Source organism: Ostrea edulis, chromosome 7 (genome assembly GCF_947568905.1).
Source record: "Ostrea edulis chromosome 7, xbOstEdul1.1, whole genome shotgun sequence".
NCBI lineage: Eukaryota > Metazoa > Mollusca > Bivalvia > Ostreida > Ostreidae > Ostrea > Ostrea edulis.
Window position 1 is genome coordinate 83,221,534 of NC_079170.1, and position 27,202 is coordinate 83,248,735.

Sequence of the window (27,202 nt, forward strand, 5' to 3'; positions counted from 1 at the left end):
CTAATGCTTGGATAAAATAATTTCTCTGCCGTTTAAAGTTTGCGACATTGTGTACAAGTATGTAAAGGAAGAATCTATGGTTTGTGTATCACGATAAAAATAACGCTGGTAGAAATATCTAAAATTTAGTTTCATATACATATTATTGGCGACTTGTTTTAGTTTTGTGTGTGTGTGTTGTTGTTGTTTTTCATTCGTGCAGTTATATAGTCGTTAAATCAGCGAAATATTTTTTCTTTTCAATAAATCAACATTACAAATTATGTATAAATTCAAAGTCTGAGATGTTAAGAAGAATAATTGATTTGACACACGGGTATCTGTGTTTATTTCAAGCGCTATTTCGTAAGTAGCGCGGTCACTTTAGAGAATCTTATACAAAACGTTGATGTCATATATGTAATATCATATTGCATGTAATATGCAAAATTAATCTTTAAAACGATTAATATTTTATTTTAGCTAAACAGGGTTGAAAATACGTGAAGTTTGCATATCAATCATGTAAAATGCTTCGATATTTTATTTTTCAACTCACCAACTAATTATCCATATTTCTTTGAAACGTATATATGCGTACATTTTTTTAAAACGTATGTATGTGCACAAGATATATGTTCTTAACGATAATTAACGCTCAATTAAGATTTTAAGCAAAATAACCCATTGATTTAAAGTAACCTAATTAATACATGGGCAGATATATGTGTTCTTTATAGAAGCTATGAGATTGATCACTGTTTTGTTATATAGTAGTGCTTTTAGAAAATCAGAATGTGAAAAATACCAATAGTGAGACGTAAAATTCGTTGTTTAGGTTTTATTGTCACGGGAGAAGGTGCCTTTTGTACATTTAGTATCAATATTTACTTAAATATTCTTTAATTACAGAAATATTAATAATGCACATTTCCATCAACATATGCTCGAGGTAAAGCAGAAATAAAATATTTGTTTCACAAAATGCAGTCATGTTTAGCAATTTTCAAAACAGACATGTACTAAAGTACAAAATATCCAACGAAGTGGGTTGTTTTTCACCCTGAATAAAACTGTAATATCATTCCCGTAGTGTTTGAATGTTGCTAATAATGTATATATCATCTAGGAGTTGCAACGTGTTACAACGTAATTATTTTCTAATTTTTCTAATTCATATCATTTATTGGAGTTTTCACGCCGCTTTGTAATGGCTACAGAGACCTCGGACCCAAACAGATTGTACAAAATAACAAGCGTGACCTGCGTGACATAAATGTAAAAAGAGAATTTACATTGTGCGGAGAATCATTGATGATGACCACTTAACCGTACATAATTGTACGTTCCTTATAGGAGTTATGAGATTGATCACTCTTCGGTACCGTTTCCTTTTTTATATGAGGTATGGTGATTCTAGGACGGGGAGCACATTCTAGTTATTCTCTTTATGAATTCAAATTAATTTCATTCTCTAAAAGTAAGTTGTTTGAAAGTAAAAACAAAAAAATATAATAAAATTCATTCTTATTTCTTGAATTGTTAAACATTCTATTCTTGCAAATTGCAGCTAAGAATATAATGGAATTCATCTCCAATTTGTTGTAAATTACAGTTTGTACAGATTCTCAGGATATTAGGCCAACCTCCATTTTCAATTGGTTGATTATGATTACAGCATCAACATAGAGAGGATGCATTAATTACATCAGATTTTGATAATAAATCAAAATAATTTTCAAACTCAAGATCGTCATAGTACATTGATAATTTAATGCCTTGTGTGAATCGTGAATGCCAATTTTGTTTGAATTGATCAGTTAGTGTGAATTTAAATTTCGCTTTTAACTGTTTTGGATTAGATCGAGCTGCTGAAGTCATTTTATACGGGGTCTACCTACTCTAAACATATGAACCGCTAGAGCGTAGCCTCAACTGTGTAGGAAAAGTCTAGCTCGAGTTTTCATCAATCGGGATTTATCATACTTTTTAAATTTTCAATTCTTCTTTTTGGAGAGAAGTGATAGAAAGAAAGAGAAAGATAAAACAAATGTGGCGTGGTGTAGATTGCATTTATCTGGCTGTACTATATATAATCCTTAGGACGATAAAGTCTTTTTCGTCCCCTTAAAAATCACAATTGTAAATCTACGCGGGATTGATTGATTGATAGAAGATTGTTTAATGTCCCTCTCGAGAATATTTCACTCATAATTATGGAGACGTCACCACTGCCGGTGAAGGGCTGCAAAATTTAGGCCTATGCTCGGCGCTTATAGCCATTGAGCAGGGAGGGATCTTTATCGTGCCACACCTCGGTGTTAGCGGTCTCATCCGAAGGACCGCCACATTTAGTATCCTCTTACGACAAGCAAAGGGGTACTGATGATCTATTCTAACCCGGATCCCCACGGGAAAAATCTACGTAGGAAATCTAAATCTTATCTTATTTCATTACAATCTGTATTACATACACACAAATTGCTTCTAATATCCATAGCCAGCCGAAAGCACACCAGGAATACCACGATTTTTCAATTGTACTCAAATGTTGAATTGACAAATTTTGAGAATAAAAGAGCATTTTGTTTCAGACTAGAACAAAAAACACAATTAAAGATAACGTGCTTGTGTAGTGGAGTTATGGGTATAAGATATCTGTATTTCGCAAAGGAGGACTGCGTAAAAAGTAGGATTTTTTTAGCCGGAATATTGAAAACGGTGGGACAATAGTTATCTTTATGATGCATGGAATTCTGAAACTAGATAATTTTGTAACAAGTTGATTGATTAGCATTGGCGTTGCATCATCAATGTTTTTAACAACATCATATCTTTTCGGGATAAAATGAACTCAACTAATGTCCTGAGGTTATATGAAATGGGGTACCGTCTTCCAAAGAAAATAACCAAGATCCTGTGTACAGTGATAGTCACTGCTGTATATTGTTTTAAATATCCCCCGATATGACTATCTGTAGCATGGTTGTACAGTGCACATCTAGGGTTGTCAATCACGTGACCCACTTACCCAGGTCATGACCCAATTAGAAAATACACTTAAAAAGTTAAAGGATACTTTTTTTTATTTTGTTTGTTTGTTTAAATTGCACATGTTGGGTTATTCTAACTTATTCGGTTTTGATTCACATTCAGTTAAATCCTGAATGGCCAATCCGCAGTCATAAAACAAATATATTCAAAGTTTAACCTTGAAATGCAGTAAAAACTAATGTCAAGATGATGCCTTATTAAAAACACATACATGAATATAAGTGAATTTGAACATATTTTGGATGTCTGTAGAAAATGGCCTATTTGGGGATGAAGGGTTGATTTTAAATATATTTTGCTTTGGAAAGCTTGGAACATGCGTTTATCGTTATGTATCATTTTTATACTGGGTCAATGTTACAGCTAATACAGATCTATAAACATGTACGTTTGAGAGGTAGGCAAGGGTGGACTGCGCATGTTCTGAGCTATGTAGTTAATATTTGCTTCATATTTGTCAATTGTTGGTCAAGCAATTTTCATTATTATTTTTTACCTGTTCGTGAACTTGAAATATGAAGGGAAAATACTCATATGTATTTTGAGAGAGATATGATGTGCATTACTGAAATATTGATCTACAATTCTTGTTCAACGACACATATCCTAACTTCTCCCTTATATACAATAGAATATTATGTAAAATTACTCAGACGATTTTCATTTGGCCACGGGCATATTCTAGTATCACAATATCAGGGCCGTAAGTAGGGTTCTAAATCAGGGGAGGCAGGGGATTGGGGGCCGCCGATTGACTTTACGACTGAAAATGACACTTTTTAAATCCCAATTTATCATGTTTGTGTTTCATTTGTACTATGTAAAGAATCGTAATATGGTGTCAAAGACAAAGGTGCTTGTCTTCATTTTAAACATATATCCTATAATATAACATTTATATTAAATTAAGGATTAGCCATTTGATAGCAAGCAGAACAAATGTCTCTTGTCAAAGCTTCACTAAAAATATTAACACATCTTGATTTGTTTGATAATTTTTATTAATTAGTCAGTGTCTGTGAATGCAAGTTCGATCTTTCTAGTTCCACTGAGATCCCATCTTTTTAACACAGCTTCTGGACTCACTTTCCCTGCATTGTCATTACGGTGAACATGCAACATGGCTAAACCACACAGTCGATTCTCAGTCATCGTTGCCCTGCACCATGTTTTTAAACGCCGCAAAGAACATCAAGTTGAAGTAAACACCTGTCATTATAAGTTTAACTATTCCTACTCAATTTTCCCTCTTCATTTCCTCTTTTTCTCTGACTTTTATTTTCTTTTTTGCCAAAAAATCAGACGAGGCAGTTGCCTCGTCTGCCTCATCGGCAGTTACGGCCCTGCAATATTGTGAAAATAGAAATCTTTAATAAAATAATTATACATGTATATTTACATCTTCTATCTTTGAAATGAATTTGTGTATATCAAATCTGACTTACATAACTGTCAGTTGATATTGTATGGATTTGACTGGTTATACATCCATCTCGAGAATTGTTCACCCATATGGAGACGTCACCATTGCCCGTGAAGGGTTGCAAAATTTGGGCCTATGCTCTGCGCTTACGGCCTTTGAGCAGGGAGAGGGGTCTTTATCGTGCTGCACATGTTGTGAGACGGGGCCTCGGTTTTTGTGGTCTCATCCAAAGGACCACCCCCATTCAGTCGCCTCTTACATGTACGACAATCAAGGGGTACTGAGGACCTCTCCTAGCCCGGATGCCCTTCGAGATTTTATGGCTTTGATATTGTATGGATTTAGTGACAAAATACCGTCGGCAAACTAATGCAGCGATCTTGTTCGTGAGCACCTGTCATTTAGGTATTCATGTTTAGATATACACCCATTTTTGAAGAAAAAAAAACGCAACTTTTTTGACAGGTAACACAGTTCAACTAAGATTTTATAAATCCAAAATCAAAGACATTAAATTTCTTGAAGCCGATGAGGTGTATGAAGGACATTAGCTGTGTGTCGGAAGATGAATCCCATTAACCTCGACCCGTTAGATATATACTGTCTGTTTATACTTTGAATCACAAGTTATTGAGTAACAACTCATTAATTAGGGAAAAACCAGGGTTGTCTTTTATATTACTCAATGCCGTGCGGAAATAAAATATATCGAACAAATATACCTATTGGGGTGTACATGTACGTAACCTTAATTACCAGGGCACCTATTCACAAACTATCTTACGACTAAGATCAAAATTTACAAACACTAATTTCCTTATTTTTCATCTCTTGTAGACTTTCTTAATTAGTATGTAAAGTACATTCATGGTTTATAAAACTTCAATACATACTAATGACATTGTGATCGGTATTTGATTATCAGACAGAGTTATTTTTTTTCCATCTTAGTCGTAAGATCTTTTGTGAATAAGGGCCCAGATATTTATAAAAGTAGCATAGGCACGTAGAAGCAAGGGTGCAGGTGGGCTGCCCACCCCCATTTGTTAGTTACTTTGACATGTAAATTAATATATATATATATATATATGTATATATATATATATATATATAAATATAATTATTAGGGTGACTGCCACACCCAAACCCAACTTTTTTGTTGTCGTACTGAATGGTAAGAATGTATGTTTGAACTGATAAACTGAACGTATGTGTTAGAGGATGGGCAACATAGTTTTGCATGTTGCTTTTTTCCTTGCATGTCAGAAATTTTAAACAGTTGTGAAGTAAACTCTCTCGGCTCCCCCCCCCCCCCCCCCCTCTCACTCTTTTCCCATTTGAAAAACGATGCTATACGAAACTGTGCTAATCCTGGGAGAAGGGGGAGTGATACTAAGCATGTGACATTGACCTATCCTAATAAGGAAGCCATAAGGAAGCATTAACAAATTTTCTAGATAACGGCAAACAACATACGTTTCATGCTTTCAGAGAAACCCTTGCAGTGGAGGTCAAATTGAGGAGGGATTGATTAATGTGTCGTTTAGTATATTTACTACGTCTCTCATGTACTTCATTCAATCACATGCAAGGCTTTGGTATAAAACAATATTCCTCAGATATGAATTCAAATACTTCTCTATTATTGATTATTTACATTTTTCAATGCATCTTTACCAATTTTACTGATGGCCATTTCCTCGTGAATGCGTTGTTGTTGTAAACAATGCACGTGTGGTTCTTGATTAATATAGTACGTATATCTTAACGGCATGAAATTGTGACAGAAACGAAAGTAAAATATAAATACATGTATATTTCCGTATCACAAAGTAGTTATATTGCAATATTTTGTAAATCTCTTCCGTGTAATACATGTAAATTCGTATGATTGGTACCTCTTGTGTCTAAAGATTCATTGATTTACCGTTATACAAGCAAGACTGAAACATATACTTGTATGATAGAGAGTCTAATAAAAAGGTGAAGATAACGAACGGTGATCATATAAAAGGGACGCCATATCATTATTCCAGAGATCTTATGAGAAGCAATTATATTTAAGAGAGAACATTGCGACAATTTGGAGGATTTCTGGGGCTAGTTGTAATCGGCGCGTCCGCGCGTCAATCGTGGTCAATGTTTTCCAGTAGAATTTGCTGTGGTAATAAACACTCAACTGGGCTTGATTTTTGTTTACTTTTTAGCTTTATCACTTGTTTTTTACGGAAATAGCTTACGCGAATATCGAGCCAAATCAAAGCTTTTTCAAAGACAACAAACTAATGATACTTAGTGTTTTTTAGCTATCAATATATATTTTGCCCTAAACTGTTTATATCATATGAGGCTTTACAATTTTAGGCGCTAGGATACAACACACGGTGGTTTCAACTTTAATTACAAATAATTATTTATTAATTAAATAAATAAGAGTCCCTCGATCCCTGGTGTCTAAATATTAATCAACCATCATACTTTAATCAATTGTTATGTGCATAATTCCTACTCAAATTGTTAATATCATATTTTTCAATATATTTACCTCGCCTGGGTCCATTTAAAGCTAGTATATTGTATATAACTGCAACGTGCGGCGTTCACCCATCCAAGGGATGATCACGCTTGCCGTTGCTAACCTTGCGTGATCAAGAGAAGTAGAAAAGCTAGATCACTAGTGAGACAGTATAAGTTCCCTCTATACTGTCCGCTACACAACTATATGATACGTGTACATGCAGTCTTATAGTACACATCAAGTTAGATGTCGCGTTTCTTGGGTTTTTTTCTTATGCCAAGGTTAGCTCAAGGTCACGGACATTTTATACCAGAAGACATTGAAAGTCCATCAGAGCAGACACGGTGTTATTACAACGTTGCAGAATAATGACATAAGGTTGATTAAGTAGGTTTGTCAGATCTAATATTTTCCCGAAGAACAAATTAAAAAGGATGGTATATATAGAGACTGGCCTTACGTAGGAGTAGCACTTTGAAAATACCGTCACATTTTTCTACTCTTATTTTTTTCAGTTACATATACATCTCCGTTCCTGGACCATAATTTTGAAATATTGTCTCGGCTTGTTTTTATTTTGTTCTACTGGAGATAAAGTTCTTTTCAATTTTTTTTTAAATGAGGGAATTTAACAATTTGAATTTAATTTGAATAATATAATTTAAGTACCTACAATCTATATGGTGCATATGCTCTAAATTGTTTGAGTAATAACAACGACCCATCCTTAAAGGTAACCTATAGGCAGAGGTAATTCGAAGTAAAAGAGGCATGATGGGTAAACAAAAGGGCAATTATTGACATATTGTGAAAGGTCAATACGAAGTTTTAGTTACCTCGAAAGTTTAATATTCACTGACCCCGCGGAATCTTCCTTAATAAATACATGGAAATTACGTTATGACTTGGAAGTGCATATACATGTACATGTATATAATTCCAATGTTATTTATTACAATTGTTTTGATTGGACAAAAATAAAACTGAACAAGAGTTTACACATCAATAAATCCAAAAACGCGATGTATTCATACACGCCTGAAAACAAATAATTAACATAGTGCGGGGGAACTATTCAAATTTTTGCAATTGTTGATAAAGTGAATGAATTATAATTATAAGAATCAAACATTCTTTTTGAAGAATTTATCAATGTGTAAACTCCGGACATTTTACTCACAAACTTAACATAAAAGTGCTTCGCACTTTTATTCAGTTTGTGAGTAAAATGTCCGGAGTTTATACATCGATAAATTCTTAAAAAAGAATGTTTAATCCTATTGTACTTGATTCGGCCAAAACTGACTGTTCGTATACACGAACACACAAACTTCATAAAATCCCATCAATAATATCGTATTACTGCGAGGGTAAGATGACATGGAACCGATTTTCCAAATAAATTATCAAAGTAAAAATGGATCGATTTTACATGCCTATATGCATTGTGCTTTTGTAATCGGATATAGCTTAATGCTAATGGTCATGGACCTCGTGATCAGTTACAAACTTTGTTCCGTCTAATGTTTAATTCACACCGTTAGCAAAGTCATCAATGGAATTATTACATGGTCCTCCCTCGCCTTGACAATCCGCCCATACAACAGTTCATAGAAACCTGTTCAATACAATGAAATAATACGTATTTACTTGTGTATTTAATTATTTATTTTTTTCTTTTCAGTGATTTCAGCGGTATTGCTACAGATTGTTGTTTGCACCCACCCAGATGAAATTGACAAGATTTTACGCTTACACAATTCTTTCAGAAGGAATTACGCAAAACGTGGTTTATCGAGTCAGATAGCAAATATGAATTTATTAGTAAGTATAGGGTGAAGAAAAAAGACATTGTCATTGTCCTTATAATGAGATACACATCAATTATCAAACCGCATGCATGGGATAAAAGAAACATTGGAACAAATGTAGGATGCATGGAAGAGAAATTATCTCTTGATGGGAAAATACAGGGTTATCGAACTTACTGTCTGTGTGGATGTTTGCCGAGTTTGTTTTAAAAACTTCGCAAACTCGTGATCGAATTTTCATACCAAATTGCCAATATTCACCAATATATTAGTCAAATGACTTTGTTTTATCATGTATCTAAACTACTGTACATTTAAATTGATTTGTGTTGAATTGATTAATTTACTTATTCCTTAGTCAAGTTTGAAAGTAAAGCATTCATAGCACTGATATGGATGCGTGTATTATTACAGTTTCATTTGAATTTTTAGATATTGTTTAAGGTCCCTCTCGTGAATTGTTCACTTATATATGGAGACGTCGCCTTTGCGGTGAAGGGCTGCAAAATTATGGGGCGATCTTTCTCTTCGGATGAGACAGCAAAAGCCGAGGTCCCGTGTCACCGCAGGTGTGGCACGATAAATATCCTTCCCTGTTCAATGGCCATAAGCGCCGAGCATAGGCCTACATTTTACATTCCTTCACCCGCATTGATGATGTCACCATATGAGTGAACGATTTTCGACAGGAACGTTAAACAATATGCAATTAATTTGATTAGTACTTGGAACTTTTATCAGTTCAGAATTTTCATCTGCACAGGTTTGGGATAATGTATTAGCTATGGAGGCCAAGGAAATGGTTTCTTGCATTCCAAGTTCGGAAGGAAATGGCCACCATTCTTTGGGCAGACACATCAATACAGGTCTAACGCTTAACGGAAATCTGACAAAAGTGATCGGTGACTGGTTAAGGGAGGGACAATATTTCATTCCCGAATTTGAAACATGCCTTGAAATTGACCGCTGTGGAAACTTCTTATCGGTAATGTACTATAATGTGTCTATAAATGTACACACCTCAATACATGTACTATAACGTGTCTATAAATGTACACACCTCAATACATATACTATATAAATGTACACACCTCAATACATGTACTATAATGTGTCTATAAATGTACACACTTCAATACATATACTATATAAATATACACACTTCAATACATGTACTAATAAATGTACACACCTCAATACATGTACTATAATGTGTCTATAAATATACACACCTCAATACATGTACTATATAAATGTACACACCTCAATACATGTACTATATAAATGTACACACCTCAATACATGTACTATAATGTGTCTATAAATGTACATACCTCAATACATGTACTATATAAATGTACACACCTCAATACATGTACTATGTAAATGTACACACCTCAATACATGTACTATAAAATGTTTATCAATGTACATATCTAAATACAAGTTGGATATTTAAAATGTAGCAATAATTTCAACTCGCTTTGTAAAATCCTTCGGGGCTTCCGCGTGCGGAAGACCGGGGTTCAAATCCCGGCCGCGACAGACCTAAGTCGTTAAAACAAGTAGTGACAGTTCCATCGCCAAACGTTCGCTCGACTGCCACGGGTCCTCGGAGATGACGTTAAAAACGGGTGTCCTGTGGCACGCTAAAGAACCCTCACTGCTCAATGGCCGTAAGCGCCTAGTAAAGATCTAAATTTTAAGCCCTTCACCGGTCTTGGTGACGTCTCCATATGAGTGAAAAATTCTCGAGAGAGACGTTAAACAAGATACAATCAATCAATCAATCGCTTTGTACATTAAATCACAAAGGAGAACAAGTCTAAGTAAGTAGGGGCCTCTGTGGTCGAGTGGTTAAAGCATTGCGTTTATATCACACGGCCTCTCACCTCTGGTTGGCGCGAGTTCGAATCCCGCTCGCGCCGGTAATTGAGAAAGATTCCCAGTTTACTTTCGGAAGGTCGGTGGTCTCTTCCCAGGTACATTGTATCTGGATTCTCTCTTCCACCAATAAAAACTGGGTGCCATCAGAGAATTGGAAAATTGTTGAGTGTGGCGGAAAACAGCTAAATCAATCAATTTAAAGCTGTATGGTCCGAATTACAACATTTTTTTCCATCTCGTAAAAACGCTATTAATCATCGCACGTATGTAGTTATGAGGCTGTACGACATATCATAAATTATTTCACCTGTTTTAACCCAAATTATTTGATTTTAAATCGATGTTTACAAATAACCGCGTCACTGCCATTTCAAGTGACAGTCACGTGACCAGTTCAAACTTTCAGATCATCGGTTGTCGTATCTGTGTAAAGCTGTGTATTTTGTTATAACAGTACCGTACCATAAGCTTAATAGAAATAAAAATATCAAATACCTCTTAGTAATTCATTGTTTTACGCTCTTTCAGCCTTAAAACTAGACAGTTGAGTATGAGTTTATACATCATGTTGGGATTCCCCTGACGCGTGTGGGTCTATTTATAGACGTCTATTATGGGATGATTTATATATGTACCCACTATATTTACTTTCTAAATAATATTCGCACTGTTTTCTTTTACATGCAGATGTTTTCAAGCATGTAATTAAGGGAAAGTTAATAACTTTATAAAGTTATTAATCTGCTTTAAAGTAATTATGTACAATAATAATACATGAACATCGAGTCATACAGCTTTAAGTAAATTATACACTCGGTATATTGATGTAACAGTATTCCATTATCACCTGCATATGGTGTTTAAATCTCTCAACTGATTCGATACGCAAGAGCTTGTTTTGCTAATGGTCTGTTTTTAAATCGAAGCAGGGATTCAACAGTCTCCTTTAAAGTCAGCATTTCGCAAATTCTATGGTCGTTAAAACGATCTAGTTTGCCAATACAACCTATCATTGGGTCAAATGCTGTCTGACGTGTTTCATACTGGTTGTTAGCCCGTTCTTGGCACACTGAGTTTGACTACGGATAACTCCGTTTACCTGATCAAGATATAGGGCTCACGGCGGGTGTGACAGGGGATGCTTACTCCTTCTAGGCACCTGATCCCACCTCTGGTATATCTAGGGGTCCGTGTTTGCTCAACTCTCTATTTTGTATTTCTTATAGGAGTTATGAGATTGATCACTGTTCGTTATCTTCACCTTGAAATCACGGTGAAAAAAAAATAATCAGTGTACACTTTATCAATCGTGGTTTATAAAACAAAGAAACCGTCATAACTTATTTCATATCGGATGAAATGAGTAGAAATTACATTCATGAAAGGTAAAAATAACGAACCCCTGTAACTTGAATTTGTTTGCCAGTAGCATGCCTTAATCTAAAGTCTTATCATACGTAGAACAAGCTCTTACGTATCGAATCAGTTGAGAGATATAAACACTATATGCAGGTGATAATGGAATATTTTTACATAAGTATTGGAAGTTGACGATGGAGAAGTCCCTTATAACGTAATTTTCTTAAAAATTTAAAATATTGGATGAAATTTGAAAATTTTATATAAGGAAATTTTTAATTTTGTATGAAGTTGAACAATATTGCCATAACAAAACATGACATCAAATATGTTAGAGGATACATGAAGTTATTCCCATGACGTCATATGGAGTGAACCAGTTTATACGATGAACAGACCGTGTTTTAGATGCGAAATAAATCATGAACATATACACTTTAGTTTTACATGAAAATATAAGCTAGCACAGGATGAAACTGAGCCATTCAGTCAATTGAAAGGCCTCCAGAGGTGACTGCATGAAAAAGCTCTGTCATTCAGTAAGCTTTCATGCAGTAACCGTTCCGTCACCTTTCAGTAAGGGTTCAGTTTCATCATAGTGTGTATTTGTTATCCGTATGCTAGAGATACTAGATGCTAGTACACTCACAGACTGTATGTTTCCTCTATAACTTCGCGATTCATCTTTTTAACTTGGTGCTAAGATCTGGGTTCACTACTTGCATATGTTAATGATACTGCTTATATCATTTCAGATGATAAACGCACAGTTACGACACATAGGATGCGCATTTCAAAGAAATTGTAGGAGTAGAAAAATCATATATGACGTTTTCATGTGTATTTATGAAGGAAGGTGAGTTATTTATGGATGTTTGTTAAGGAAGTAGACCACTTGCAGTTGATTGTTAAGGAAGTAAGTTATTTGTAGGTGTTTGTAAAGGAAGTAGATTACTTGTGGGTGCTGTTTAAGGAAATGGGTTACTTGTGGGTGCTGTTTAAGGAAGTGGGTTACTTGTGGGTGTTTATAAAGGGATGTATATTACTTGTGAGTAATAATTGATGACGATATATTACTTGTAGATGTGTATAAAGGAAGATAAGTTAACTCTCGTTGTTTGTTAAGGTAGCGCCACCCTCATGTGACATCATAGAATTTTGAAAAATCATACTTTGTGCATAGTAGAAATATGTGTTTTGTTGGAATTATAGTCATTGTGTATAATTAAAAAAAATCTGGCAATAGTTTTGGTTCTGAAAAAGTTAATTTGTATTTTTTTTATATAAATAATCAATTATCTATCTACATTGGAAAAATAATATCAAGATCAGTAAGCCATAGCTGGTAGTTTCACTATAGTATGTCTATTATAGTTCCCCTGATATCCACAATAAATTTGTATATATTTATAAAGTAGCATTTTTTTTTAAACCGTTGAAATTTAAACTTTTGTCATTTTTAACCAGGTTTGCCCAACTCTATATTGTGTATTCCTTATAGGAACTGTGAGATTGATCACTGTTCGTTATCTCAACCTTTTTATGCCGTTTAGCGAAAATGTGCGATTTTCTGATGTCATATAAACATGTCTGGCATCTTTAAAATGGAGGCAAAGTACACGTTTTCTTTGGTTACTGATTAAATCAAACTATATTAAGGGGATTTACTCAAATATGACATAATATCTAGCAAAATATACTATGAAGTAAACTAGTTCATAATCAACACATACAATTTGAAAGGTTTCATTAGATTAAGCGGTCGTGGTGGCCCAGTGGTTGGAAGCATGTGATTCGTAACGGGGTGGTTCGATCTTCGATCCTGGTGCTACGTCAAATCCACGTTAAACATATAACACAGGTTGTGAATGTTAATTCGCCAAGTACCCGGAAGTAGAAGTAAGAATCGCGGGTCTTTCGGATATGACTTTAAAATCGGAGGTCTCGGGTCACAGTAAGTGTACCACACTGTTACGACCCCGTGACCCTTTTCACTAAAACTCTTACGATTAAGATAGAAATTCTAAGACTGTCATTCTTTTACAATTCTTCACTCATATATTTCTGAATGAGCAAACCTTACGTATACACATAGGTGAAAACTAACATTCTTACTCAGGGCATACATGTAATTGCACTCAATTGAGTACCGGTGTAAGGCATATCCAAAATTGTTATCTTAGTTGTAAGATTTTTTGTGAAAATGACCACTGAGCGCCATACATGTAGAATAGTTTGGCTCTTCACCTACAGCCGGTGACACTACTGTATGGTTGACAAATTCTTGAATGGAACGTAAGCAATAACAAATGGAATTGTGATTTAATAAATAACATTTTTTTTAAATATATTTTGGAAGTATTTATCATTGTGAGATAAATTCAAAATGTCAGTAAACTGATTCAAAATACAAGGTTTTACTAAGTTACATGTAAAGTCATTTATATCATAGTATGATTTTTTTACTGTGATAAATTTGAAGTTTAAGAATAGCCAGGGCAGTGATAAAAAATTTAAAGAAAAGATATGTATATAATTCCAATGTTATTTATTACAATTGTTTTGATTGGACAAAACAAATCTAACGAGAATTTACACATCAATGAATCCAAAAAACGCTATGCATACATACATGCCTGAAATCAAATAACTTAGTGCGGGGAAACTATTCTTTTTTTCAAATTGGTAATACAGGGAACGAATTGGAATTATAAGAATCAAACATTCTTTTTGAAGAATCTATCGATGTGTAAACTCTGGACATTTTACTCACAAACTTAACATAAAAGTGCTTCGCACTTTTATTCAGTTTGTGAAAAAGAATGTTTAATCCTATAATAAAACTATTCATGTGGGACAAATCAACAAAACCCTACAGTAAATTTCGCATAAGCAGTTTCATCACCCGAATTCGACTGAATATCACAGAAACCAAGTAGGAAATAAATATTCAAGAAGTAAATAAACGCATGGAATGTTTATTATGTCATGTTATTTCGTTGGTCGAATATATCATATCTGCAAAGTACAACAAATATAGACCTATACTTAGTACTTGGGGCTGTAACAGTGCAGGTTTTTAAATGTATCAACGCCTGGCGCGACACAGAGGCTGATTTTAAGGTTGTATCCGAAAGACTAGTGATTTTTACCTCTAAATTCCGAGCGTTTGGTGAGGAAGCAACCAATATCTATGTCTCACGCGGTCATGGCAATGGCGGGGATCTTTTGCTCATTAGTGCGCCTTCTTGATATTTTTGAAAATAAAAATGTGTTACTTGATCCTACGCTGACGTCACGGGAAATAATTCGCAGTTAACATTTAAGTTGTATTGTTGCGGTGTTTAACCATAACAATTGTAATCATAATTCTGAATTTGAGATGTAATTACAAACCAAAATTATAGTACATATCGCTATGGAAGCCCTTAACCTAATTGCGCGTAATATGTATTCGAGTTCATACAAGATCTCAGTTAATAATGTTCTTTATTTCATTATTTTGTTTTTTTCACTAGATCAGTGCCATTTAAGGGGGATTATTTTCTATAGAAAGCATCCATACGTTTATGGGGAGTATACAAACATTTGGATGATCAAGACTAAGGGGTGTCGGCACATGATCAAGACTAAGGGGTGTCGGCACATGATCAAGACTAAGGGGTGTCGGCACATGATCAAGGCTAAGGGGTGTCGGCACATTATCAAGACTAAGGGGTGTCGGCACATGATCAAGACTAAGGGGTGTCGGCACATGATCAAGGCTAAGGGGTGTCGGCACATTATCAAGACTAAGGGGTGTCGGCACATGATCAAGGCTAAGGAGTGTCGGCACATGATCAAGACTAAAGGGCGTCGGCACATGATCAAGAATTCTTGAATTTCTATCAATAGTTCACAAATGTTTATTTCATATCATTTCTATTTATTTTTAGACATGGGCATGACAGTCACAGTCTTTACAGCAAAGGAAGGGTTTGCACACATTGCGAACACCCAACTTCATTCTGTAATGACGGCTTGTGTGGTAAGCAACATGTTTACTTATTTTTTTCACCATCTATGTATGGGACGAAATTTAGCGAATTGTTCTGTTTCATTGGAACAACGTAAAATTTACCCCCCCCCCCCCCCCCCGCCAAAAAATATATATATATAAGACCCTCAATATAACCTTGTTCGCTGTCACTATTTTACATGTACATTCCAATCATGCGTGTCTTTATTCACACGTAAACAAGCAGATATTAGAAAGGAGTAGATGTGCATACGTTATAAAAACGCTAAGCAATTATTAACAAACAATACTGGAATATGTATATGCATTTTAATTTATTTATTTTAGTTGAAAATATTGTTTGTCTTACATTTCAATTTACATTGTATAGGAAAATGTCTTAAATAATTTATTTTCACCTCACATGCCCTATAATTATTGATCATTTTTATAATCCCATGTAATTGAAGTTAATGGATTTTTAAATTTTGTATATGTATTTCATCTTTTAAAATAATTGATATAAATGTTCGTTATTTTCCGGAATTAAAATATAGTTTAATTTTTTCCCCATTATTATGTATTAAACTAAAGGTGATTTCAAAAGAATTTTCCCTTTTTTTGTTTGAAAATTGCATGTAAGCTATAATACTTTTTCATCCGTAAAATGATGTTTTAAAAAATGTAATAGTCTTACGACAATACTAATACAATCCTAAGTCCAACTTCGTTAGGACGATCCTAAGACATCTTTGATTTACAATTTACGATTGCCCTAAGATAGTCCTTGGGTTTGCCCTAGGATATATCTTGGAATCAATATTGGCATACTTTCGAAAACCAGGCCCCTGGAGTTTAAAGATTTGATCATAAGAAATTGCGTGGTAGTGTTTGCTCATGGTAGGGAGGCGAGGGGCGGTATTCTCCTCCAGGAGGCGAGGAAGCGAGATCCACCCCCATAAATCTTTACTTCTTTTTCTCTCTGTGTCAATCACAGCCAAGGTCAAACTATAGTGACGATTTTACAAGTCTTCCTATGAACACAATAAAATGTTATGAACATGCATTGCAAATCTGAGCATTAAATAATCCTATAGATGCTATAATCGTGTTCAATATCACCCAGTTGTTTATGTTAAAGGAACGATAACTGGAAGATATTGAACGTTCTTTATTTTTGAGACGGTTCATCATCTTTCTATTGGTGCATCGATTGTCGGAAATTGTAGCGAATTCTGGAATCTTTAGATGATGAATCTAAACGTATGATAATAATTAACCGTATTATCTTTAAACTATGCGTTTTCCTAATTCATGTTTTCATATAAACTTTGGTGTCGTATTCTTCAATGAATGAATAATTATTTAAATGAGTTCTTTGAAAATTACACTATTAGCTTTGGCGTCGTTTTGCATAAAGGGACTCCACTTCTTTACCTTGAGAATTCGTCTGGAGAAATTATAACTGTGTGACTTAATAATCAGCCGTGTTTCTTTTGAGTTTGATTACACGGAGAATGGTGAAGTGACATTTAATTGACACCTGGTGTTATTAACACGCAGTCTAGAAAGAATAAGTTTACACAAAATTTGACAGGCAGTAGCACATTCTTGTGAATGTTCTGATGTTAACCTGTGTGTACACCCGCTTTTCTATAAGATAGAAATTTGATCTGAATACATATAAGTGCACCATGGACTGAAGAAGAAAACGAGGGAAGGGGTAAAAATGCGGTGATTTATTTGAAGAAGCATTTGTAACGATAGCTAGAAATTGTTTATTTGTTTATACTGTTCATACTCGCATGTTCCACGTGTGATATCACTAAACACATTTCTTATAGTCAAATGAATGCAATAAATAATTAGGATTAACAAATTCAACATACCTTACAATTCACCAGTAATTATTGCGAAGGTGATATATTCAGATGATAAGTCTGCACGCACAGAAAGACACATTTAACCTTGATATTTTCAACTGTTAACTTTCAAAAGTCACCATCTTTCATTTTTTCATAAACTGTGTATTAATTTTCCTGTACATTGAGTAGTAAACCATTAAACGGCGCCCCTCGGTCGCGGAGTTTGTCACATAAAACTCGCACTCCATGCTGAATCCTTCGATAGCATCAATCTTGAAGCCACAAACTAAATATACTTGTAATGTCGGCTTACGTATCTAATTTTTGTTTTGCTTTTTAAGTATATAAAATAAAAAATGATTATAAAATTCTGATTAAAAATGAGTTTAAAAAACACTATTGTCTATTCCATTGCCTCTAAACTGAAATTTTAACTGAATAGGCCTAACATATAAGAAAAGACACCGTATCACAAACGTATTTAGGGGAGAAACATTTGCTGATATTTTGAATGTGATTAAGCATTACATATTTGAAAAGAAACATGAAATTATGCCTACAAGGTCATTCTTTAGAAGTCCATCATATTGATACATGATGTATGATATGATACGACCACAGAAAACACTTCATGTTCTACCCCATACCTAATACAAATCACATACATTCACATATCATAACAGGTGTACACACTCAAAAGGGTATTAGCTACTAAAGTCATATTTGCCGATTTTTACGATTGATTGTATATTGTTTAACGTCCCTCTCGAGAATATTTCAGTCATATGGAGACGCCACCATTGCCGCTGAAGGGCTGCAAAATTTAGGCCTATGCTCGGCGCTTACGGCCTTTGAGCAGGGAGGGTTCTTTATCGTGCCACTGCTGGGACACGGGGTCTGGATGTTTTCGGTCTCTTTCAAAGGACCGCCCCATTTAGTCGCCTCTTACGACAAGCAAATTGTACTGGGGACCTATTTTAACCCGGATTCTCACGAAGATGACTAAACAGCTTTACAGAACATAAAAATCACCACCGATATATCAAAATTCAAACATCTTCCAATGTTTTGTTGTAATTTTGACATTAGAATCTCTTTTCTTTATGTGGAAACACTGGTCAAAGTATACGAGAAATAAGATTTTTTTTAAAAAATGTATGCCATGAATTGAAGTGCTTCACGCCGGCTAGTGCGATTCAGGAGGTATGCCGGGGTGAGGGGTTGCAATTCATGCCTTATGTGTTTTAGTTTATATCTTATATTGATAATTATATTCTTTTTAAATTTCTGTCGAACTTACCAGCAATTGAAATAGATGTATTATATTCATACACACAATGTTTACAACTGCATAATGCGAGAAAAAGGCTATCATTACAATTCTTAGAAATATCAAAGCAAATGTAAATATCATTTTATGGCTGCAAACAATTCATTGCGGAGAAATTCTTACATAATTTTCATACAATTGAATTGAAGGTAGATTTTTTTTTTTACACTATCAGATTTATTTGTCTTCATTTTCAACGCATTTCAGAATTTTAATTAAGGTTTAGAATTTTTTTTTTACATCCTAGTTGACAGGTAACGCCTCTTTAAGAAATAAATTTTATTTTTTATAAAACCTGAAGATATAATCGTTGACGCTTTACGCTGCCTTACACATGCAGCACGTTTTATGAAACGTTTTATGCCGGCGTGAGGCATCGCAGTTTACACCCTCATGTATTTTCAATTATACTTTCATTTCTGTGGGAATTCCTAGCCGTTAAAACGAGGTACCATATCTATGTACTCATACATAAGCAAGTCAAGTTTATTCTCTCCAACCGCAACGTACGGTATATGAGGATAACGCATATTATTAATATGTGAAATTCGTCAGCTATTTTTCCAATCTGATTAAAACCAGATCTTCAATCCGCTCCTCTATTGGCCCTGTCGCGTTGACCAATAGAGGAGCGGATTGAAGATCTGGTTTTAATCAGATTGCTATTTTTCCTGAATTACAATTTGTACATACAGACATAGCCTTTCATTAAGCAGTATATCTATTCATCTTCACAGCTCAAATGGTGGGCGGAATTTAACAGTTTTTTAAAAGGCAAAACGCATAGCTTTTTCACTTTAACGAGTTTATATACAACACCTTTAGATGAACTATTACATGTAATATCAGAATGTCATTTCTGTATAAATTGGTCCTGTTATATTTGCTTAAAGGCCCGATCCCACTGGGGGGAGGATTAATTGCGCATGAATTGAGTATACAAATTTCGGGCGTTCGTTGTCGTCCGCAACAAAATTGGCCAAAAATGACAAATTTCTTAGTATGAATTACGGATATACTAATAATGTATAGCGAATATATGACGAATAAAAGCGGATATTTCACGAATAAAAGCGAATGCGATTGCGGATGCTCTTCCATGAGGGATACAACTGGTAAATGACTGGCAAATATGTCGATTTCTGTCACTTTATATAGAAATTTGGGTTTACGTGAAGTATTTGTTATGTATTCGCAAATCAGATGCAAAGCAGACGTAATACAAACTCATTATTTGTGGGCAGTCTGTATACATTCGCTACAAATAATTTTAGTTCGTGATGTGGACGTGATGGGCACGCTATATATCCGTTTTACACTCTGTTCCAGTCCACTGCCAAGCCGCAATACCCCGTCAACAGCGGATATACAGCGCATAGATTGAGTATGCATTGCGTATGTAAGGCGGAAGTCATCCGCAACCAAAATTTTGTGCAGCTCAAAAATCCTGGGAACAGAAAAATGTGCCTCTGCGGATAATTGCGGACGTGTGCGGATATCGGCCGACTCGTACAAGCATGTTTCACGAATATTGCGGATGTTTAGCGAATATAAACCAATTTTGTGCGCAATTCATACGCAAATTTTCCTAAAGGCCAGTGGGACCGGGCCTTAACAACAGCAGCAATCCTTTTTATACGTCCATTGTCAAACGGGACATATAATTATTATGTTATGGCGCTGTCCGTGCGTCCGTACGAGGTAATGTTTTCCGGAATATTTTCTGTAACGGATGCATGCGCAACGTTGAAATTTGATCACACTTTCTCCTTTGTGCCTCCGCGACACCGATAGAGAATTTTCTACAAAGTTTGAGTGTAAAATAAATAATACCCTTTTTAGGAAGAGGTGTAAATCAAAATATTGGTGATATTCCTTTGCAATATTCGTAATTCTCGTTGATGAAAGGTGAAGATAACTAACAGTGATCATTCTCATAACTCACATAACTTAACATTTTTGACCCCATATCGTGACCTCAACCAAAGTGTCGCGACATAGTCGTAATCACACATCATGGGGGTGCATCAATGCCAATATAACTAACATCACCTTGTTGTATTGGAGAAGGTCAAGGTCAGAGTATGGAATGAAAGATATCCTCGTAAGATGCATGTATCTATATACAAAATACAATAGCTCTACTTTAAGTAGTTCTAGAGATATTGAATAGGTGAGGGTTTCTTTAAGTTAGGTTAAACTATAAGACCAAGGTCACAAGGTAAAAAACTTTATTGCCAAAAAGGTCATATAACAACGAATTTACATATTAGATATGAGAATCCTATCATTCACCATTCAAAATATGAGCAAGGTTGATATTTCAGAGACCGACAGGGCAAAAAAAAAAAAAAACCAACACCAATATCCTAGCCAACTTTAATCACAGGGCATTTAAAAACCTTGAATTTTCATTACTTGGGAACATATACATTTGGATATGTTTAGCATGGCCCTATTGCTCTTGAAAAAACTTTGTTTTAATTAATTTTCTGAATATTCCCATATTCTGACTTTGAACTATTATTGTGGCCCACCCTATTCTGGGGCCCCTGAATTTAACAATCGTGAATTAGAACTTCGTTCAGATACTTGCATATTAATATGACTAATCATGACCCTGCTGTTATCTGAAAATGTTTTCCTTATAATTTCTTACGTAAAGCTTTTATCCCCTAAAGTGGCCCCCATTCTACCACCAGAATAGAATCTGAAGTGCCTAGGGATGATTGCATATCAAATACGACTAATTATGGCCCTGCTGTTCTTGACAAGAACATTTTCCTATATATCATATGGAGAAATTCTTACCATTTGGCTAATTTGCATGCCGCCATCTTGGAATTCGAACTATCAGTCATCACGTAAAGCAATTAATAGAGAAAAATATGTAAAATCACGATTGTAAACTAACCTCTGCATAAACACACGTTTCAAGCATCAAACCCTATTCTTCATTTTCGTATCTTTTCAATGAAACAACTTTCAATGTAACTGATACAAAATTCGGAGTTCCATTTATAGTTAAAGTTTTGAATCGAAGAGCCCCATTTAATCCATTATAAGCATTTCAAGAATCTTTGAAAATCACAAAAAGTCCACTTTTTCACTTCAAAAAGCAACGGATACAAAATAACGATCACTAATTCCAGCATTGGAAACGACAAATTGACATGTTTTTCCGGAATCTATTCACAGATTTATTGAATTCTTTTTCAAAAAAGTTCGTTTTTTAATCAAAACCACCATTTTCGGCATTTTTAGTATTTCGGCAAAGAGACATCTACGGAGAAAATCAAGTTTAGAAAATGCAGTCATTCCCATGTATTCATTTGATGAATAGAAATGTCATGATGTTTCTGTCCTTGACACTTGTACTGACGTCATGAGGCCCTCTTAAGGGATACCTACAAAATGTTTAAATGATTTCGGAAACCAACATTTATGTAAATATGATGCTTCACTGAAACTTGATCCATTTTCAAAATAAAGGAAACATTTATTAGTGAATATGTATTCGTAACTGCAGTTAAAATAAATATTAATACTTGAGATAGAATATTGCTTGGTAAAGGTGGGATCGCCCGATGATCTGTATGTTGTTTGCTAGGGGAGGGGGGGGGGGCTATGTTATATACATTGACTTACCGAACAGGATCCTCTTTGTGTAATATTATGTACGTGCCGGGGAGTATATTTTGTTTTTAAATTCAGCTCGTGTTTCAAATCTTGTGTTGTCAAAACTTTTCAATTTCTAAAAATTAATTTTTACACCATGATTGCAATTAAATGTACGCGGTAAAATAACTTCTGATAAAGTTACGCACTTAATGAATATTCATAACCTTAAGATCACCTGATATCAAGCTCATGAATAAAGTGGTTAGAATTTCTCCATATGTTTCCATGTAAAATTTTGACCCCCTGTTGTGCCCCCCCCCCCTACCTCCAGGCGCCACAATTCCAATAAACCTGAATCTGCACTACCAATCATAGCCCTGTTGTCATCGGGAAGATTTCTCCTAAATTTTTACACGTAACATTTTGACACCCCCGCCCCTATTGTGGCCCCACTCTACTCTCGAGGGCCATAATTTTTAACAAATTCAAATTTATCATGAAACCTTCATGTTTATTGGCCCAGTGGATTTTTTCTATATAGCATCATGCAAAAAACGGATCCCCTATTGTGGCCCCATCCTACCCAGGGGTGCATGATTTGGTCAAACTTGAATATACTCTATGTCAAGAAGCTTTTGTTTGAATTGCAACCGGTTCTTGAAAAGAATTTCAAAGATTTCCCTATACATCCTATGTAAAACTTTGATCCCCTATTTTTATTTATATTTTTTTTGGTAGTACATGTATACATGTACTTTCGTGACCCCCTGTTCATTATTTTGGTTCCTGAATTGGGGAAGCAGATCTATTTAGCGAGTTGTATGTCCTGTTACCTCTGTGACGTAGAAGGTCATCAAAACAATTACATTAGGCAGTTCCGCCTAAAATATTGATCAAAACGAAATATAAGATAAAGAATACGGTGTCTGTGAGATATCGTAACAGGTATTTTTGTGGTATCGCTTTCCCCAGACTCTCGCTCTCGAGATTTTACACGAGCGAGGGTCTGGTACGATTCCTATTTTATTTTTGTGATTTCGAATCGAGGCTTACTGAGGAATCGGCATTGTTTCTGATTGGCTGATAGAGAAACGTGGAGAAACTGACGTTCTAAGCAACTGTCAAAGTTTGTTTACAAAGGCGAAAATTAAATTTGCAACTGAAAGACCTTCAGTTCCTAAAAGACGTTTTGGTTCAACACACAATAAAATATCTCCGTTTGCTTTGTAACGAACAAAAAATGCATATATCCTTATCAGGAGTAGCCACTGTTATTGTTTTGGTTTACCGCCCATCACTGGTCACACGTACCGACTCTCGGTAGTGCAGAGTCTGGAGAGCGAGAATCTGGGGAAAGCGAGATTAGTATTTTTGGATAGGTAACTAGATGTGTCTGTGAGATTATTTTTGGATAGTTACTTGAAAAGTCTGAGATATATCATACATGTAACAAGCACATGTAGTTCTGGATAGGTTAGTAAATGTGTCGAAATTCAGGTACATGTACTGTATACATGTAGTCACATTTTAAATTTCGATAAAAATTTAAATATCCTCAAACTTTGAAAATAAAGATTGCCCTTTGTGAATTTTCAAACTTTTTAGACTTTGTATCAAGATTCTAATTCCTGTACTGATTGGATGATATCATTTGACTATAAACCGCTCACAAAATAAACATTGTTTGGATGAGACACATCACTAATCATCGAAAGAAACACTATATCATTGTATGATGCACGTAGTGCTTAATGTTGTTGTGAACTTGGAATTGGGCAAATATAATCCGTACCGCGACAGCCGCCATTCAGGTAAGGCTTAGATGTGAAAACGTGCAGGAAAAATAATTGAATATAGAGAGTGAAACATGACATTTGTTAATCATATTCAAGAAATCAACAAAAAGAAAGTTTTTATGTTCGTAGTCCACACACTTGTCGGAAACGTGTCTGTCGGTTAAAACAATGGTAACCGTGATTGTCATGTGAAGCAACTACATGTACGAGTTGTCTTTCTTCTCATGATCAATGTTTCTATCTGTCACAGTCGCTCACATCATATCAAGTATATACACATACATTTTATCATCGGGGTGTACATCTGCATATGATAAATATGATGTAGAAGTGTGCGCTCTCGAGACAGAGTACTGCTACTATTGTTGTCATGGGTTTATTAAGCGGGGTGGGGGGGGGGGGGTAAATTAAGTAAACATAGAAGTGGTGATAACAAGGAATTATCAATCTCATATAAATCTATCAATCTCATTTATAAAGAATACAAAATTAAGAGTCGGACAAACACGGACCCCTAGACATATCAGAAATGGGATCAGGTACCCAGGGGGAGTAAGCGTCCCCTGTGAATTTTACGCAGCAAATTTGTTTGAGGAATTTTGAAACTTTCTGGTAATTTAGATATGTTCTAGCTACATGTATGTATTCAATGGAGTAAATTCAGTTAATCTTTTACAAACGTGCAAGGCGCCAGTCTGCGTTGGTTTAATTCACTTAAAAATGTGTTTTTGTATTTCCTAGTGAGAAAACCACGCACACTAAACTCATAAGTGCATAACAGGAAGTTCAATGTATTAATCATATAACGTTGGGTCAAATGCTGTCTGACGTGTTTCATACCGATTGTTAAGCCGTTCATGGCACACTGATTTTGACTGCGGATAACTCCGTTTACCTGATCACGATATAGGGCTCACGGAGGGTGTGACCGGTCAACAGGGGATACTTACTCCTTCTAGGCACCTGATCCCATTTCTGGTGTGTCCAGGGGTCCGTGTTTGTCCAACTATCTATTTTGTATTGCTTGTGGGATTTATGAGATTGATCACTCTTCGTTATCTTCACCTTGCATTAAGACATTTCTCTGTGAAATCTCGTTATACATACACTAGGATCGTGATGTAAAAGAGACTGCCAATAAGTATAGGGCTATTTTAGGCAGAATGCGTATTTTCCAGAGTAAATTGTTTTCAAGTCCCCTCATTTTTTATCTTTTTTTTTTTTTTTAGCAAATGTACATATAACATTTCCTTGTCGAGTTTTGTTATTATTGAATTTTCTATCATAGCTAAGTTTCGTACATATCTTTTAAGTAATTTATAATTGTCATGGGGAATTATGTACAGTTCTGACTGTTATATTTGTACTAGACTTAAAGTTTGCAACCTATTTAAACTCAGTACAGTAAAATTGAACAAAAATAGAACATATTTATACATCCTTCTTTTGGTACCATACATCCAGGGCATGAATATGAATAATTACAGAACAAATTATTTTTTTCAATATATCGTCCTCTTATTCAATGAGATCTAACCCGCGGGAGATTTTTTTTTACTCGATTTGAAATGTCATTGTAAAACATTCGTCTGTAAATAAATCCATAAATGCAGAGTTAGATTAAACGAATTTCTGTTCTATTGCATTAGTCACTGAGGACAAAATACTTCCTCTCCCATTTCATTGAAAGTTTATCTAAATTCCTTACAAACACGCACAGTACCTAATCGATTCCTTATTTGACTCTGTTAAAAAAACACAGACATGATCACTGGCTGACGAAGTACTAATGCTTTTGTTAATTCCTAGCTTCCAACACGTATCTAAGGTGACAGAAATGATATGGAAGCTTCACGTAAATGCAAACCCCCTCTTATAAATGCTCTAGCATATATAATTTATATGCATATAATTTGGTTTTTTTTTTCAAATACACCATCCCCCGATAATTTTATCAAGTGCATATACACCGACCGCCGGGTAATTGTACGGGAGTAAATACACCGTTCGGTGGTTACTTTGGTGTGCTAGAAACATTAGCTTTTTTTGGCAAATGTAGAAATGTAGTAAAAATTACAATAGTACTAACATTACAATAGTACTAACATTGCCATTCCTATCAAGCATGACTACATCAAGTAGACTTGATCTCTGTCAACATTTCAAACAACTGAGATAAGCCCAGCGAGTATTAGCCGATGTAGCGTGTCTGTAATTCATGTACTCAGAGGAAAGTGCACGTCTACGTAATCAAAAGTCAGAATCCCCAGTACCACGAGTTAAGAGTGCTTACGACCTATATAGAAAATTAACTCCGTTACTAAAACAAGTGACAGGATCTTAAAATAAATGGGATAGTTAAGCATAAAACGGAGGCTATTTCACAGCTAAGCTAAACTAAGCTTCTGCTGATACGAAAATCTGATGAGAATAATACTCTTACATTCGCTGACATAAAATCAAAGTCTAATCCTCAGATCCGCTTAGGATCAATCAATTCAGTTGGTACAATGCAGATATGGCAACCCAAAGAAGAAGATCCCCCCCCCCCCCAAGAAAAAA

The 27,202-nt window shown here is 35.1% G+C and overlaps 1 protein-coding gene across 1 annotated transcript in view; it reads left to right on the forward strand.

Moving 5' to 3' along the window:
* The window catches only part of LOC125657023 (GLIPR1-like protein 1), a 42,779-nt gene that overhangs the window by 278 nt on the left and 15,299 nt on the right, over positions 1-27,202 (forward strand). The window contains exons 2-5 of the mRNA XM_048887650.2: positions 8,659-8,798; positions 9,549-9,770; positions 12,787-12,887; positions 15,967-16,058. Of these exons, the coding sequence (XP_048743607.2) occupies positions 8,659-8,798; positions 9,549-9,770; positions 12,787-12,887; positions 15,967-16,058 (555 nt within the window). The remainder of the gene's footprint in view (positions 1-8,658; positions 8,799-9,548; positions 9,771-12,786; positions 12,888-15,966; positions 16,059-27,202) is intronic.